The sequence below is a fragment of the Papaver somniferum genome, chromosome 3 (assembly GCF_003573695.1).
Source record: "Papaver somniferum cultivar HN1 chromosome 3, ASM357369v1, whole genome shotgun sequence".
NCBI classification, from domain to species: domain Eukaryota; kingdom Viridiplantae; phylum Streptophyta; class Magnoliopsida; order Ranunculales; family Papaveraceae; genus Papaver; species Papaver somniferum.
Window position 1 is genome coordinate 23,547,911 of NC_039360.1, and position 18,432 is coordinate 23,566,342.

Here is an 18,432-nt window from a genome sequence, read left to right on the forward strand (position 1 = left end):
AAACAGGTACGCATACTTATAAAGTTCCGTTGACTCCGGAACTTGGTTTGGTTAAATGATTTCTATCTATCTTCAAGTGTGATCACATGATTGTGACTCAAGATTAATATCTTAAGTGTTCATGAAGATAAGTATTAAGCTTCAAATCGGCTAGTTTCGGCTAACCATGTTGAACATAGTTTTTGTGCATGGTTCTGTTACGGTCTCACCTAACCAAAGTGTATATCTTGCTTATGTAAATCAGATTCAAAGATTCATCTAATGGTGGATATTGATTGCTTGGTTCGAAAGCTTATCTTAGCTTAAACCTAAAACAACCTATGCTTTGATGTTTATAAAAGGGGAACTTCAAGAAACTGGGATCTTTTGAATCCCAACACTACTTTGGTGTGTCCTAGTTGTACATAAAGTCGTCCTATTATTAACCCTTTTAGGTTTTAGAGACTACAAAGACTTCATAGGGGTTCGTGAAGCCAGGTCCAGTTATCTTTCTTTGATAACTCGTGTATCCTGATCGTGATTGTTTCTTGAGCTTGCTCCCATCGATCAAGATAGATATAAATCATCAAAGTTCTCTTCGTCTCAAACTTTGTTGATTCCACAGGTTTTATACTTGTGAGGTGAATAACAATCTAGGATGCGCACTTCGGGTTGCATGAGTCTGAATTTTGAGGTTAGCTAGGCTTTGTCTATTGTTATCGATTTCCATCACCTTTGATCAAACTATTTGATTGTAAGAGGAAATCATATATAGGATTAATCTGTCGGAGGAAGATTGGTTCAAAGTATTCAATTGAGTTGAAGAACCTCTTAGTCGGTGTAACGTCATCAAAGGGAATCAATTGCACGGAGTTCTGCTGGGATTCAAGAGGCGTAAGGAGCGCAACTGTACCTTAATCGGTGGGATACCTTTTAGGGCTCAACTACATTCCAGTCCGAAGTTAAATTGGTAGTAGGATAGTGTCTATAGCGGCTTAATGCAGTTTGGTGTACAATCTGGACTAGGTCCAGGTTTTTTTTTTTGCATTTGCGTTTTCCTCGTTAACAAAACTTCTGGTGTCTGTGTTATTTCTTTTCCCGCGTTATATTGTTTATCTTTATAATTGAAATATCAAAAGTTGTACGTTGATCAATCATAGTAGATACATCCGACCTAGTTTGTTGGATACGACTGGATTGATTCTTGGACATTGGTCTTTGGTACCGTCCAAGTAATCTCTTTGTGATTAGGTTCACAGACTTGGTTCTGTAAACGTTTTAATCGCAAGAGAGAGATATAACTCAAGATATTATTCCTTGATTGAGTTTAACTCTCGGAGTTGTATTGAGTTTGTCCATACAGATTGCCTAAAGAAGAAAAAAGTGGTGGTGTATTTTGGTACCCCCGCGTTTTCAGATAGAAAAGATTCCAAATGCAGCATAGTGTGCCAGGCTGCCATAACATAGTAAGAAATCAAAGGCAGGTACAACCTTGAGTCAAATAAAAATGCAGTTATCCTTTTTAATAGCCTAAAAAAATCAGCAATAAAAATACTAAGAGGGTGTTTGCATTCCATATAAGAATTATATTTTGAACTTAATTAAGCTGAAATTCAAATGTTAATTGGGAGCACAATTTGAAAATAATTTTTAAAAGCAAAAAAAATACAGTTATTTTGGAATAAAAGGATTCTGATGTTTAATTGTAATAAGAGCATCCAAAAAGCGCAAAGTAATATGGGACTAGCGGTGGGTATAATTTAGTAATTTCTTAAATAAGCATTCGTAGTTGAAAACTGGACGTAATGATTTAAACCCTCACATTAAATTATGTCGTTGTTTAAAACTAAGAATAGAGTTTAAATCACTTTCAAACAGTAAGCGTCATTTAATCTCTTAAATGTCAAGTTAAGTTTAAGCTTTTACAGTCCAGCCACCCCCAAGATTCTAAATCTAACCTAAAACTTTATTATTCAAAGGTAATGTTTGGATAAAATTAAGTAGCCTCCCTGAAAATTTGACATTTAGTTCATCAAGTTATTTTGGCCCACATAGATTGTCAATATCGTTTTCGTTGCTGGTGCCTAAAATACTGGCGTTGTGGTTTAAACTTCGTGCGTGATTTGAAAATCCGTCAAAAATGAAATAACAATCCCACCACCATGGTGAATAAAAAATAATCATATTTCGAAATGGTAGTATACACTTTTAAGATAATTTTTTTACTTCATAATTGCAAATGCTCATAAGAGATGAAAAATTACCAGATCACCTTCTAAAACTTCCAAAACGACTTCTGAAAAAAAAATGTAGTTCTTGCGGATGCTGGAAAAGGCGACGCTGTAATTAAAACACCTCTCAAATACCGACGGATGAGTTTATATCACCGTCTAAAATGTAGGTATGTTTTAAAACACCACGTGGTATATCGCTGTATTTTAAACTTCGCACGGGGTTATAAAATATGTCGAAAATGAAATAACAAGCCCACCACTTTGATAAATGCAAAACAATCATGTTTTGAAATGATATATATATACACTTTTGGAATAACTTTTACACTTTGTAACTGAAATTGCTTTAAGAAACAAAAAGTTACAAAAACACCTTCTGAAACTTCATAGTAACTTCTGAAAGCGAATAAGTAAAGTTTTTATGTACCAAGTAAAGAACCTCCGCTTTTGACTCCTAAAATTTACTTCAACTTCTCGAGAAATAAAAAGTTACCAAAACACCTTCTAAAACTTACAAAACGATTTCTAAAATCAAAAAAAATAAAGTTTTGACGAAGAAAATAATCTCCCACTGCTGAAATTTATTTGTACTTCTCGAGAAACATAAAGTTTCCTAAACTTCTTATAAAACTTTTGAAAGTAAAAATGTAAACTTCTTATGAGACCAATAATCTCCACGCTTGACTCCATAAATTTACTTTTAGTTCTCGAGACACCGAATGTCGGACCTTCTAAAACTTCCAACAGATGAGTTTATATCATTGTCTAAAATGTAGGTATGTTTTAGAACATCACGTGGTATGGCGTTGTATTTCAAACTTCGTGCAGGTTTATAAAATCCGCTGAAAATGAAATAGCAACCCCACCACTGTGGTGAATACAAAGTAATCATATTTAAAAAGGTATGTATGAACTTTTTGGATAACTTTTACACTTGGTAATTGTGGATTCTTTTAAAAGACAAATAGTTGCCAGAACAACTTCTGAAAGCAAATAAGTAAAGTTTTTCCTTGTTCTTGACTCTTGAAATTTATTTCTACTTCTCGACAAATAAATAGTTACCAAAACACCTTCTGAAACTTCAGAAAGACTTCTAAAACAAATAAGTAAAGCTTTTACGAACAAAGAATCTTTGTTCTTGAATCCCGAAATTTATTTATACTTCCCGACAAACATAAAGTTGCCAAAACACCTTTTGAAACTTCAAACCGACTTCTGAAAACAACAAAAATAAAGTTTTCGCGAAAAAAAATATCTCCAATCTCGATTCCTCAATTTTACTTCTATTAGTAGGCGCAATTTCAAATTTCTCATAAATATAATACACATTTTAAACATTCTCATATGCCGAAAAAGGTGACGTCATAAATAAGCACCTCTCAAATACCAACGGATGAGTTTATATCACTACCTAAAATATAGGTGTGTTTTAAAGCGCCACGTGGTAGGGCGTTGTATTTCAAATCTCGCGCGGGATTATAAAGTCTGCCGAAAATGAAATAACAAACCCATCACCATGGTAAATGCAAAACAATCATGTTTTGAAATGGTATATATGCGCTTTTGGAATAACTTTGACACTTTGTAACTGTAAATGCTTTAAGAACAAAAAGTTACAAAAATACCTTCTGAAAGCAAATAAGTAACGTTTCTACGAAACAAAATATCTTTGTTTTCGACTTCTGAAATTTATTTCTACTTCTCGACAAATAAAAAATTGCCAAAACACTTTCTAAATTTTCAGAACGACTTTTAAAAATAAAAAAGGTAAAATTTTAGCGTAGCAAACAATCTCAGCTATTGATTCCTCAATTTTACTTCTCCAACTTAAGAAAGAAAAAGAAAAAAACAAAATTGCAAACACTTGAGGCTCAAGCAAAACTCCATCATGTGGTCAAAACGTTTTTTCTTTTTTTAGTAACGGCGGAGAGAGAGAGAGTCTATCAGAAACCAGTAAGAATTTCCTTCTTTCCCCAAAATTTTGTCCAAACAAAAACCCGGACCGGGACATTAAGAGGGGGCTGGCTCGAGCCTTTAAATCAATACCAAATTTGATCCTCACTTTCTCTCTATTTTTATCGAACCCGAAATTGTTTTCAGCCCCCAAAACCAATCGGATTCACTCGTGGCGTTTTTAGTCGTCTTTTCCTTCTTCTTCTTCCCCCTTTTTACTTTCTCTCCTTGTCGAAGAGGGTTTCGATTCGATAATTTCATTCATCAAAATTAGTATTTTATCGTACCACCGATCGATTCCCTACACCACCAATCGAACTTTAGTGTTTTTATTTGTTTAATTTGATTCAGGTTTGATTTTCAATTCCCCCCTTTTTTATTAGGGTTTCTAGTTAGGGTTTGAACCCCAAAATTTTGAATTTTTCACTTTTGTTTCCTTAAGTAATAGTTGGTACTATATTTGTGGGGGTTGTTTTAATTTGAGTTACTTATTGTTAAGGAAAAAGTTTGTGTCTTTTGTTTGTTTGAGGTTTTGATGATCTCATTTTGTTTTTTGGTTTGTGTGAATTGTAGTGATTACAAGTGATTGGGGTTCAAGTGTTTATTTTACTGACAAAGGAAGTGGATTTTTATTGAATTTAACCTTTGGGCGGTGAAAGAAGATTAGTGTTTTGGTGTGGCAAAAAGGTAAATCATTCTCTTTTATCTTTGTTGTTGCATTCAATTTTGTGAGCTTTATGATGTGATTTTTGATATTCAATAGAAGAAGTAGTTTTCGTATGAGGGATTTTGTAATATACTAGGTCATTGTGTTTCGGTAAGTTTAAGGTTAAAGTTGTTAATCGCAATAAATTCTCTTGCGAGTGTATCGGAGCTTTGGTGTTGTTTTTATGTCAATCAATCATCATATTTGGATGTAATGGTTGTTTCGTGTTAGAGTATTGTTGTGAGAGTATAAGATAAATGCAGTTAAAAATGCCCTTGATAGTTGTGGACAGAATTGTTTCTGGGCGATTATGTTGACTGATTGATTATGAAAGGATTTAGGAGGAGATTTTAGTGCAGTTCTGATAAATGCCAAAAAGGAATATATCCTGTCATCCCTTCTACGTGGTATTGTCCGCATAGTACGGGTTATATTTAGCTTTTTCATTTAATGGTATATACTACTTCCCTTCTTTTTGTGCTTCGAAGGGGAAAGAAAATCCTCGCCACTTCCGACTTTTGATTATTGTCACTTTCAAGTTCGAAGTTCACTTCTAGAGGTGCACATCTTTCCAGCAACAGTTGTTGAGTTTGTTACATCTGAAAATTAATTTAAATGTAATTATCTGGTCTATGCATTGTGGAAACTCATTGTATTTCCAAAATCCGAAGGATGGAACATGCTGATACAACCTTCTGAAACAAATTTCATTTGTATACATAATCGATAGATAGACTCAGTCAGGGTATGTTGTTACATTAACTTGAGTACACATTCCCTCTTTTTGAATATATAATGATAACGAAGGTGTCTGAATTAAGTATAATGAGAATACAGACGGAATTTAATGGATGCAATTATGCAAAATTATATCAGGTTTGCGTTGATTCTTTAGATAGAAACTTCATTACATCTTGTAACCCTACCATTTTTGTCACTTTCCGTCGTACTTAGATAAGAACTATCAGAGGTTTGTGTTGAGTCTCTATCTAGAGCGTGGAACCTACTGTTTGCAGCAGCTTTGATAGCATAGAAGATCCTTCTCGCGTAGGATGAGTTTTAGAGTATTGCACTATTAAACGTAGGGTTTTCAATTTTTGTATCACTTCTTTTAGTTGCAAATAGTCCTTTTTGTGGCATATTTTGGTCTAATATCGTTATGTACACTATCAGATTTATTACACCTTGGGATGGACTCGTCCTCTCATATCCCATATAATACTTCTTATGTAACTTGGACTGACAATCTGCAATTATCTGGTTATGTAACTTGAGCATAGATCCATAAACAATCTTTTTCTGTTATAATATCATGTACAAAATTCATGATTGGCATATATTTAAACAACCCAAAAAACCCAAAGTGGTATTCCTACTCTCTTAGTATAATACTTCTTGTGATTGCGTAAGCTATTTATGTCAAGTTTGACGAGGAGATGCATATGTTGAAATTCTGTGTTAAAGTTGTTAGTAGTATGGATGGGTATGAATTAGTTTAACTTATTACTTACTTTTGGGATTTGATTAAAGCAAACATAACTTTGTATGTTGTATAACCTCAGTTGTCACTGAATTCAGAAATTGTCATTTATGTTTCTCATGTTTGTTGTTGAATATCTGAGCTTTATATGACTTTTCCCTACAGGGGTTACTGGATGATTTCCTGCTGTAGCTGTGTGTCCCATGGAACTTTAGTTCATGAAGACTTCAGCAAAGGGTTGTTTGTGCAATACAACCCTTGGTATTAGCAGCCTCAATGGTGGAATTGTCAAAACTTGTCACAACCTTCTTAAAGTCTAGCATACAGAATAAAGATGCACGCGCAGACCCATATGTCTGGACAGATATCAGGCCAAGTAACCAACCAAGTAGGCCCTCAAATGTCTGGAATGCCCCAACATAATGGCAGCTCACTAGCTCCCCAGATGCAGAATTATACTGGTTTCATTAATAATTTGGATATGGATCCCGAGGTTGATAGGTCACGCACAAAAATGCGGGAAAAAATGTAAGTTTCTAGTTGCTATTTTTTCATTGTTGTGAGTGTTTTTGTGCATATCTGAACAAGGGTCTTGGTTCTAGATTAAATTAAGTATAAAAACAAGAAAAAAAAAGTGTCCAAGTCTCTACTCTTTATGAGTACGTCACCACATGCACGTGTACCTATATTACTTTGGAAAGGTTGGATGGTTTTTGGGTATGAGTTATTCCAATTTCTCTATTTTTGTTCATCAAGTTGCCATATTCTTCTCTTTGTCGATTATTATATGCTTTTTGAGCTACAGTTGGTTAATAGTCTATGGAAAATTTACTGAAATTAAAATTTGGTGTTTTAGTTAATTTTGCACTACCATTCTATCTTTTCCAGTTTATCACTTATGACGCAGCGGCCGGCTACTACAGAAATGCTTCCAAAGCTTAGAGATATGGTGAAGCGTTTGGATGATGGTCTATATAGGAACGCTTCCTCTCAGGTCTGCTATTCTTGTTCTTGAACTTCGTGCCTTGTAGTGAGCTTGAACTTTGGATATCCGGATTTACTATTTTTGGGTCAAATGTTGCCTAAATAATTAAGAAGAAAGTCAAGTACAGATAGTCAAACATCTATCCTCACCTCACTACGTTGACTCTTTTTTTGTAGCCCTTGTGCATTTTTTTGTTTGTTAGAGCTAGAGTATCTTTAGAGCTGCATAAGCTGCATCTATAGGTTGTGGATGATTCCAACTCATATATTCTTGTGTATATTTAGGAGGAGTACATGAACGTTGCTACATTGGAGCAGCGTTTGCGTATTGTGGTCAGGCAAACCCAAGGTCAAAATCACAACCAGCAATTGCCTCACCCCAGTTCATCTTCCTCATCCGTTGGAACAATGATACCGACCCCTGGCATGTCACATCATAATGGAAATGTGAACTCAAGTATCACGTCTTCTATGACCAATTCTATGATTGCTCCAACTGGTTCTAATACCTTGCAACAAAATACTGTGAACATGGGGCAATTGTTACCCGGTACCTCTGGTTCTAGCGGTAGTGTACATGGTGGTTCCTTCAATTCATCCAATGGTAATTCTAACTCCTATGATTTTCGAGATGTTTGAGAGCTCACTTCTTCAGAACAGGGTAATAAGGTGTGGTTTTGCAGGAGGCCTTTCTAATGGATATGAACAATCACCAAGCGGTATCTCTTTTGGATCTGGTGGAGCTAACATGATGGCACAAAGAATTCCAAGCCAAATGATTCCTACTCCAGGTTTGAGTAATACTCAGTCTTCTGTGAACCCTGAATCCATCAATAACGGAAGTGGATTTTCTGGGGTTGATTCATCAACAGTACCACAATCAAAACAGTACATTGGTGGCGGGAATAACAGTCGCATATTGCAAAGCCTGGGAGGTCAAGTAGGAATGATGAGATCTAATTTGCAGCAGAAGGCTTATGGGTTTTCAAATGGTGCTCTGAATGGTGGGTTAGGTGTTGGTAACAGTATGCAACTGATGAATGGGCCTGCATCATCTGATGGCTATCTTACCGCGTCAGCATATAGCAACTCATCAAAACCTTTGCATCAGCACTTCGACCAGCAACGTCAACAACTAATACCATGTACTCTCTCTCTCTCTCTCTTTCTCTCTCTGATATATGTGTACACATAATAGGTCAAGATCCGTTACAGAAATAGTGGTAAGTAATTTGCACAGACTGTGGGGCCCCCACATGGAGACATCTAAATGCTGATTTTGGCTGGGATGAGTTCTTCACCATATTTTATTTACCTGAAACAACTTTGAGATGGTTTTCTGTAAGGATGACCTCCCTCGTAGAACATCCAGGACAAAACAAGTCCCTGATTCATCTGCATGTGGGCCTGCGGGCGCTTAATGCTTCATGAATGGAATTCCTGGTATTCCTGGCCATGTGTGCTCGTGTATATCTATATATATGTATATATCATGCATTTAAGGTCTCTTTGTTCACACAGAAACTAAGGCAAGTATCTTTCTGTATGCAGCAGCGTTGTCCCAGCAAATGGGTCCAATGGCAGGTGATGGATATGGATTAAGTTCTGCTGATTTGTCTGGTTCTGGGAACTTATATGGTGGTCTGACCTCTATTGGGTCTGCAATGGATAACCAAAATATAAATTCTGCGAGCATGCAGCCTAAGTCAAAAACTAACCCGACAATGATGGTCAATCAACCTAATCAGCAGGCAATGAAACAAGTGAAGCCTCAGATGATTGATCATTCATCAAAAGTGAGTTTTCAACCGGCTCATTCTTCTCATCAACAGATACCAAAGTTTCAGCCGCAACAATTTCAGCAGAACCATAATCAGCTCCACCAGCAACAATTCGTCCAGCATCAAAATATGCAAAAACAGCAAAATCAGCATCACCAACAGCTTCTGTTGAAGAATGATGCTCTAAGGCAGGCTCAACTATCTCATCTAGGAGAAAATATGGTAGAGCATGGAGCTGAGACTCATAATAATGAAGTTCTACAATCACAAGATTCCGATCAGTTTCAACTTTCTGATCTACAAAGTCATTTCCAGCAGAATTCTGGTGCTCCAAATTATCAGTTACCGTTACCACCCCAGAACTCTCAGCATATACAACAAACAATGCAACCCCACGATCAAGCTGCTGAAGCTCAAAGTAATTTTAGTTGTTTCTCTGCTAGTCCCCAATCAGAAGCACTATTACAGGGTCAATGGAACATTCAGTCGCATGAGAAGGTGCAGAAATTAGACCAGCCAATGCACGAGCAACATATCCAAGAGGAATTTCGCCAAAGATTAACAGAACAAGATGAAGCTCAACGACCCCATCATTCTTCGGAAGGATCTCTTACTGGTCAAATTGCTGCTTCAGGAAGCATTATGGTACCCACAACGTCCAATGTTGCTGCTGGCGCCAGTGACAATGCAGACAAGGAGAAATTGTGTCTCCAACAGCAAAAGTGGTTGTTGTTTTTGTGCCATGCTCGTAAATGTACAGCTCCTGAAGGAAAGTGCCCTGAACGTAATTGCGTAAAGGGACAGAAGTTTTTAAAGCACGTACGAGACTGCAGTGTGCAACAACAATGTCCAGTTAAAAATTGTTCTGTTTCCAGGAAATTGATTAATCATATTCAAAGGTGTCGAGACGCAGCATGTCCGGTTTGTGTTCCTGCCCGTATTGCTGCACACAAAAGTAAGTCAGGCGGCCGCGCTCTGTCTGTCAATACCGCTTTACCAGTTAATACTGCTTTACCAAATTCAGTGAGTGGATCTTGGAAACCCGTTCATACTGGAGATAGTGCTAGGTTGATGACAGCCAAGACTAGTTCATCAACTGCTGAGGCTACACACGAGTCGCAGTCTTCATTGAAACGCATGAAGGTGGAACACCCATCTTCTTCTCATGTTCCTAAAGTTGAATGTTCTCCTGTATTAGTTCCTGCAATGAGCCAGCTTCATGTTTCCCATGTCGAACATACTCAAGCAAGTCAACATGTCGACCTTCCAGTGGCTTCAATACCGAAGGTTATTGACGTGAAAACAGAGAAAGTTTTTGGGCGAGGGAACCCTAGTTCGAAGGAGGTCCGGAAAGATGAATCTGACGATGTTTGTATAATGAGGACCGATATTGGATCCGTCATCCCAAATGAGACTGGTAAGCTTGCAAAACAAGAGAGCATGAAAGTTGAGAAAGAGGTTGAACCAGAAAGTACTGCTGTTCCTACTGAAAGTGTACCTGGGAAATCTGCAAAGTCAAAAGTGAAGGGTGTTTCTTTGACTGAACTGTTCACTCCAGAGCAAATAAGAGAGCACATCAAGGGTCTCAGGCAGTGGGTCGGTCAGGTGAGCGTACTAATATATTTGATATTTCTTCTTCATTATTTTTATTTTTATTTTTTAGTTTTAGATTGTTAGACAAACATGTATTTGTTAGATGCGCGGAAAGTATACCCAAACTGAAAGATCGTGAGACAGCACCTCTTGATTCATTCTAGTTAGAAAGGAAACTATAAAAGACCCACTATCCTATTTCCATTGCTATCCATGACATGGATTTCTTGTTTGCCTATTTCAAATGAGGCAAACATTCTGGTCTTCCAGTAGATTCGTCTATAATACCTTATGTAGAAACAAGCCTCTTTTAGTAACGCCTTCGGTTCCAAATTTGGATTCTTTGAACGCGGTAGAGAAAGTTACAGAGTTCAATGAGTTCTTGATGCATTCCCACCTGTTCTTTAAAGTCCATCGAGCAAAACCTGATTTATACAGTTGAATAGCAGAATTCGGAAAAGAAATGCACAAAATCAATTTATCGCCCATTGCCACCCTCCGAGCATCTTTCTGCAAGTTTTTTACAGTGTGTGTTGTAGTCCTAAAATCAGATGCATATAGGGTTCTGTGAATTTATATCATAATAACAAGGAAACTAGTCAATTTATTTCTTTCTTCTACTCAATTGCAGAGCAAAGCGAAGGCTGAAAAAAACCAAGCAATGGAACATACGATGAGTGATAATTCTTGTCAATTGTGTGCAGTGGAAAAACTTACATTTGAACCTCCTCCTATATATTGCACACCTTGTGGTGCTCGAATAAAGCGAAATGCAACTTTTTATACCATGGGAACTGGTGAGACCAGGCATTTCTTTTGCATTCCTTGCTATAATGAGGCTCGTGGTGACAGTATCGAGGTTGATGGACATCCAACTCCGAAGTCGAGGCTTGAAAAGAAGAGAAATGATGAAGAAACTGAAGAATGGGTAAGTACTTGTAGCTCTTTCTATTTCTGTTGCATGTTCATTGCAAGACTTAGTTATGACTATTTTTTCCATGTGCAGTGGGTCCAATGTGATAAATGTGAAGCTTGGCAACATCAAATATGCGCTCTCTTTAATGGACGTAGAAATGATGGTGGGCAGGCTGAGTATACTTGCCCGAACTGCTACATAGGAGAGGTCGAAAGAGGAGAGAGAAAGCCATTGCCTCAAAGTGCTGTTCTTGGTGCAAAAGATTTGCCGAGAACAACACTAAGCGATCACATAGAGTCACGGCTTTTCAAGCGTTTAAGGCAGGAGAAACTAGAAAGAGCGCGGTACCATGGAAAGAGTATAGACGAGGTGATTTTCTTAGTTCAGTGCTGATATAATTATTAAGAAGCTAGCCTAACCAATGGGTGGATTTTTTTTTTTGGATAAGGTGCAGCTGTTTTTGAAAGTGGTTGCACATTTGATATTTTCTTATATGTCAAACTCTGCATTATGCATGTTACTGATTTTACAAGCTCATATGTATCATATTATTCTTTGTAAACATTTCGTCCAGGAAAGGCTCCATTTACTCTCTTTAGTGTCATCAAAACAACAATAGTACATGTTTCTGAAGTTAAACTGATTGCTCTAGGATAAGTGATTTATATGAAACATCATTTCTGTTGTTATCAGTGAGGTGAGCTAACTACAGTTGGTATTGCAGGTCCCAGGAGCAGAATCACTTGTTGTCAGAGTCGTGTCTTCTGTTGATAAAAAGTTGGAAGTGAAGCAGCAGTTTTTGGAAATCTTTCGAGAAGACAATTATCCTTTAGAATTTCCTTACAAATCCAAGGTTTTTAAAACTTACCCTCGTATTTTACCATGATTTGTTGGATTCTTTTGTATGAAATATGAAAATATATTTATCTTTCCCTGATATGCGCAAACAGGCTTGATGGTACAGTAGTCACAAAATTTGTTTCTTAAATTTACAATTTATAGAAAGAATTATTTGTGGTCTTGATGGCTTCTAGAGGACCTGGATTTGATGTATTAGACAATGTTTCTTTCAGGTTGTTCTGTTGTTTCAAAAGATTGAGGGCGTAGAAGTGTGCCTTTTTGGCATGTATGTTCAGGAATTTGGCTCAGAATGTCAGTACCCAAACCAGCGGCGTGTATATCTTTCTTATCTGGATTCTGTCAAATACTTCAGACCTGAAATAAGAACTGTTAGTGGGGAGGCTCTTCGTACTTTTGTTTATCATGAAATTCTGGTAATCATTTGAATTTCTATCTGTTCAATTATATGTTTTGCTTTAATATTTTCTCATATTTTATTTTGCTGTTCACCTTTTTATTTGTTCGTACTGTAAATAGAAAGTAGGGAAAGGGACAGCGGTATGTGACCATAAGACAAGACCGGATTGTAGGTCCACATTGTCTAAGGCTGGTTCATGCTGAATTAAGGCTTAGGGGTGGAAATATAATTCTCTCGACACTGGCTATAGTGACATGTGATTTTGCTGAGAATGACCTCTATAGTGACTAATATTCTCACAAAAAATCAGCCTTAAATCACCATTACTTGGACATATGTGGTATCCATATAGAGCGAGGTTCTTAGGCAAGTCCAACTCCATTTGACACGATAGTCACATGTAGACGAAATAGAATTTTAAGTTTTGATTGAGTGTTCTACTTGCCATGTGGATCATCTTCACCAGTCGGCCATTTCTAAAATCACAGTCAATGCTAGAAACTGATTGCCTGAATGTGGTTTCAAGGCGTCACCTCACATTGCTAAAAGGACAATGGTTGAAAAATCAAATCAATAAATCTATAGAATTTAACAATTGTCAATTAGTCTCTCTTAAACTTAGATACTAAGAGCACACACGATTTGTCATCTCTGCATGCTACTGTAGCCTCCATTTTGTTTATTCATCTCTTCACAGTTGTATTTCAATATGATTTGTTTCCTGTGTATAATCCAAGACTGATCTAAAAGATAATTCTTAGACCCTTTACAGGAAAAATAACAAAACTGTCTATGCCAATACACTCCCAGGCTTAGTTTTGAGAATTTTTAACATCAAAAGTTATAAATATTTAGAGAGGCTCAAGAGGCTAAGTGATAAAGTTGGTTTTACAGACGTGACTGTAGGCATGCCTCAGAATGTGTTTAAAACTAATCACAATTTGTTATCAAGTATGGATTGACCTACTTGCGATTGTTACTTAGCGGGTTTAGAAGCGAATTGGTGAGGCTGTTTACACAAGAACTCGATTCTCCAAAAAAAAAAAGGAAGAAGAAGAAAACCTGATGTGTATGTGTTTATGTATAAACCTTCGGGTTGGAAATAATGGTGTCTTTCCTCTTCTTTTTTTTTTTGTTCCCAGATAGGATACCTTGAGTATTGCAAGCTACGAGGATTCACAAGCTGCTATATATGGGCGTGCCCTCCCCTGAAGGGTGAAGATTATATTTTGTATTGCCATCCGGAGATTCAGAAGACGCCGAAGTCTGACAAACTCAGGGAGTGGTGAGTCCATTAGGTTAATAATTGTTTTGATTCATTATAGCACTGCTGAATTATAGTCATCACTAATGTCTCTTCGGATGTTGTTGGATTCTCTCCTGATCAGGTATTTGGCTATGCTTAGAAAAGCTTCAAAGGAGAACATTGTGGCTGAGCTCACTAATTTATATGACCATTTCTTTATCTCTACTGGAGAATGTAAGGCCAAGGTTACTGCTTCACGATTGCCATATTTTGACGGTGATTATTGGCCTGGTGCTGCCGAAGATATGATCAATCAACTCCGACAAGAGGAGGACGGGAGAAAATTACAAAAGAAAGGGAAAACGAAAAAGATTATCACAAAAAGGGCTCTAAAAGCTGCTGGTCACACTGATCTTTCTGCAAATGCTTCCAAAGATGTTCTTTTAATGCAAAAGGTAATTTATACCCCAAGTGTTGCTTCAGGTTGGTCAATTACTTTACTGGTAACCATTGGTGATTTATTAGACATTAAGGTGCGGTTAAGTTCTGTGGTTTCCACTCTCAACAGACTTCGCCACCTCTACTCGAAAAACACCTACTTTCTTGTCATTGTTCGTACTATTGGTCGTTCTTATCGTTGGTGGAACTCGTATGAGTTTTAGCATGATTGGACCTCAGCTGTACAAAATGATAACTATTTCTTCTTCTTCTTGAGAATTGTTTTAGTTCTAAGTCTGTCATCATTTCTTTATTACAGCTTGGTGAGACCATATGCCCGATGAAAGAAGATTTTATAATGGTACACCTGCAACATTCATGCAACCATTGTTGTAGTCTAATGGTATCTGGGAACCGGTGGGTTTGCAACATTTGCAAAAGATTTCAGCTTTGCGACAAGTAAGCAATTCTCTATGCCCAACGTATCTAGCAATACTTCTGACTCACTTTCTCAATTTTAACATGAAAGCCATGTATACCTTCCCCACACATATCCTACCTTTAGTTTTAACTGTATGAAGGTATATAGTTTCTATTGTATCTGTACTGTAGTTAAACCCATAAACAAATATTAAAGCAGGGTGTCTGGATTAAGAATTTTACCAAACATAAGAAAAAGAACCTCACTGAGAGAAGAAAAAACAAAGACAGAAGAATCATAGAGGAAGAACTAGAAGAAAAGAGAACAGTTGGTTACCCTTTGTCTTGCTCGCTATTTCTTTCTATCTTTATTGGTCTGATAAGTTACTCGAATATTACGGAGTTTTTTTTCCCTCTTTTAAACTCCTGGCTGCATAACTGAGAAGTTGTGTGGTTTAGGATTTCGGCTAAAACCTGCTTAACTCACCTAGTAACTTAATTATATATGACCTGAATGATTTGTATTAATTGGCCTGGCCAAGTAATTAGCAGATTGACATAGTCCATAACTCTGAATATGACTGCCGAATAACATAATGGATGCAAATGAACCATTAGGGTTGTGCTTAGAACAGTGGTAACTGGTGTTCAATCCATGTCACTCACAAGATCAACGGTTATTCATTAGAGTTAACCTTATGGTCTCTCAAAATAGAAACGAAGAATTTTAAAGATAAAAAACTGTTAAAATAAGATGAAATTATAGTTCATATATGTAATCTCTCGAGTTACAATTGAACTATTGAAGCTTCATGGAAAAGTATAGTAAGTTCAATGCTTGCTGGTGATTGATGATAAATTCTGCACCTCTTCTCAAAATGCCTTTGTACTTCGTTGCAGGTGCCATGATGCGGAGCAAAAACTTGATGACAGAGAAAAACATCCTATCAATAGCAGGGACAAACATGCTTTGTATCCGGTAAGTATTCAGATGCAAGTTTCTTTGTTGATTCTTGCCATACGATGCACAACTTCGTATTTCCTCAGGTTGTTTAGATCCATTTTAGGCAATCACATGTGTTCATTTCTAGATAAACACAAACCTATCTTTAATGCAAAATACATCTGATCAGGTTGAAGTGAAGGATGTGACACAAGATACTAAGGACAAGGATGAGACTTTAGAAAGTGAATTCTTCGACACAAGACAGGCATTTTTAAGTCTTTGTCAAGGAAATCATTATCAGTATGATACTCTGCGAAGGGCAAAACATTCGTCAATGATGGTTTTATATCATCTTCATAACCCAACTGCACCCGCTTTTGTTACTACATGCAACATGTGCCAGCAGGACATCGAAACAGGTCAAGGATGGAGGTGCGAGATCTGCCCTGACTATGATGTGTGCAATCCTTGTTTCCAGAAGGATGGTGGTGCTGATCATCCTCATAAGTTAACGAATCATCCATCCGCCACTGAGAGTGCACAAAACACAGAAGCTCGACAGAAGCGAGTGTTGCAGGTACGTAGATTTCCTTGCTTCTTCTGTTTATAGGTCTTAGAGCATCCACAATGGGTATGGTTAAAACTAAAATGGTACATATACTATATAGAGGGCGGCAGTGGGAAGACCAAAACAGTATATATTAATACTATATAGCATATGCTAAATATAGCTAGACGAGGTTTTAAACTCCGCATGGCTAAAACTCTAATGGCACACAGGGTTCCGTTATAAGAAAGTCAGGCCTCTAGGAGGAGTTTCGAACCTCTCCTAAACTCTGCCTAGACTTCTAGGATATATTTCATACTGCGCTTATCATATTTAACATCCTCTCCAATGTTGAATTATGACTTGTACGCTGAAATGTGGATGCCCTTACGTGTGTGACTTTTTCTTTGATATCTTGTTGCTAGCTTTCTCTGTTGTAAACTGGTTCCGCATTTCTTGTTTCCGAGTAATTGGTAACCAAGTTTGCTGAAGACTATGTGTAATTAGATGCTTGATAAATAAAATCTGCTAGATAGGTCCATCTTCTTGCAAGGGTTATCTGGTGATGTTTAGACATTTTTCATCCAAATTTAGTATCTGGTGGCAGTCTGGTGGGTCTACAACTTCTCATATGATATTGTGTTCAATACTGCAGCTTAGGAAAATGCTCGATCTTCTGGTGCACGCCTCTCAATGTAGGTATCCACAATGCCAGTACCCCAATTGCCGTAAGGTTAAAGGGCTGTTTCGCCATGGTATACAGTGCAAAAAGCGTGCTTCTGGTGGCTGCGTTCTATGTAAGAAGATGTGGTATCTCCTTCAACTTCACGCTAGAGCATGCAAAGAATCGGAGTGCCATGTGCCGCGTTGCAAGTGCGTACATCTTTCAAGAAATTGTTTGTGATTTGATGTCGTAATACTAAAAAAAAAGACCATTATCTGGATTTGTCTTCTCATAGCTTTGCTGTTCCTTTGTTTTTGTTGTTCAGAGACTTGAAAGAGCATTTGAGAAGGTTGCAACAGCAATCTGATTCTCGACGTAGGGCAGCCGTGATGGAGATGATGAGACAACGAGCTGCAGAGGTTGCTGGGAACAATGGATGAACACCGCTTTGTACATAATTGGTGGACATCTGAATAGAGATACAGTGAAGCTGGGCAAAAGATCTTAGCTGCTCCTACAAATGATTATCCAATCAATGGAAATGTGTAGATGATGATGCCGAAAATGTGAAGAGCAAGGAGTTGGGGCAGTAGGAAACCATTCCAGTTGAAGGGGATTTTTCATTGTGGAAAGGCAAGAGTGTTTATCATCACCCTCAGATTCTTTTTGAGCAGAACAAAATGAGTTAATGGAGTATCGTCTTGGATGGTGTGATCATTCTTGCCGTGGCTGCTGAAAGTAAAATGTCCTTCCAACTTGGTGGTTGTACTTACAGAATGTTGTCTTGGGATCCCCTCTGTTGAGGTGATTCTTTGATTTGTCCTCTTTTTTGTATTCCAGTGGCCATCATCCTTGTGTGGTGGGTGTACTATATTAAAGTTTTTCTAATTTGTCGAAGCCTTCCGGAGAGAAGAGAAATAGGGTAAAGAAAAAAAAGTAAAAAAAGAACAATAGGGTGTCTGTCTATTTTGATTCTTTCTCTCTTTTTGCTGGAAAAAGGGAGGGGGTGGAGGCAAAGCATCTCCTCGTTTGTTTCCAGCTGCCCCTTTTGATTTTGTAGAATACTGTTCTAATTTAATGTTGTGGAAAAGGAAATAAGTAGTAATTCTTAAACATTTCTTCTTGTTTTCTGCTATAGGCAACCTGAATCCATTGTATCATATATTCATATAGGAATGGTTACCTTGTCATGAAAATGTTAATTCAGTTCAGTCATATTTTTGAATGAAATTGGAGCGGAATTTTGATCCATATTTTTTTTGTTTGTTATGTGATTTCTGTAATGAT

At 37.3% G+C, this 18,432-nt stretch overlaps 1 protein-coding gene across 1 annotated transcript; it reads left to right on the forward strand.

The window, feature by feature from the left end:
* The first annotated feature begins 4,217 nt into the window (after nucleotides 1-4,217).
* LOC113355572 (histone acetyltransferase HAC1-like) lies at nucleotides 4,218-18,375 on the forward strand. Its single transcript, XM_026598467.1, has 18 exons — nucleotides 4,218-4,517; nucleotides 4,740-4,853; nucleotides 6,518-6,880; nucleotides 7,241-7,346; nucleotides 7,622-7,940; nucleotides 8,020-8,481; nucleotides 8,888-10,722; nucleotides 11,342-11,638; nucleotides 11,717-11,995; nucleotides 12,351-12,479; nucleotides 12,700-12,900; nucleotides 14,027-14,169; nucleotides 14,273-14,585; nucleotides 14,888-15,027; nucleotides 15,889-15,967; nucleotides 16,122-16,511; nucleotides 17,137-17,354; nucleotides 17,471-18,375. Exons 3-18 carry the CDS (start codon nucleotides 6,687-6,689, stop codon nucleotides 17,583-17,585), a joined length of 5,220 nt encoding a protein of 1,739 aa, XP_026454252.1. The 5' UTR covers nucleotides 4,218-4,517; nucleotides 4,740-4,853; nucleotides 6,518-6,686; the 3' UTR covers nucleotides 17,586-18,375.
* The last annotated feature ends 57 nt before the right edge of the window (nucleotides 18,376-18,432 follow it).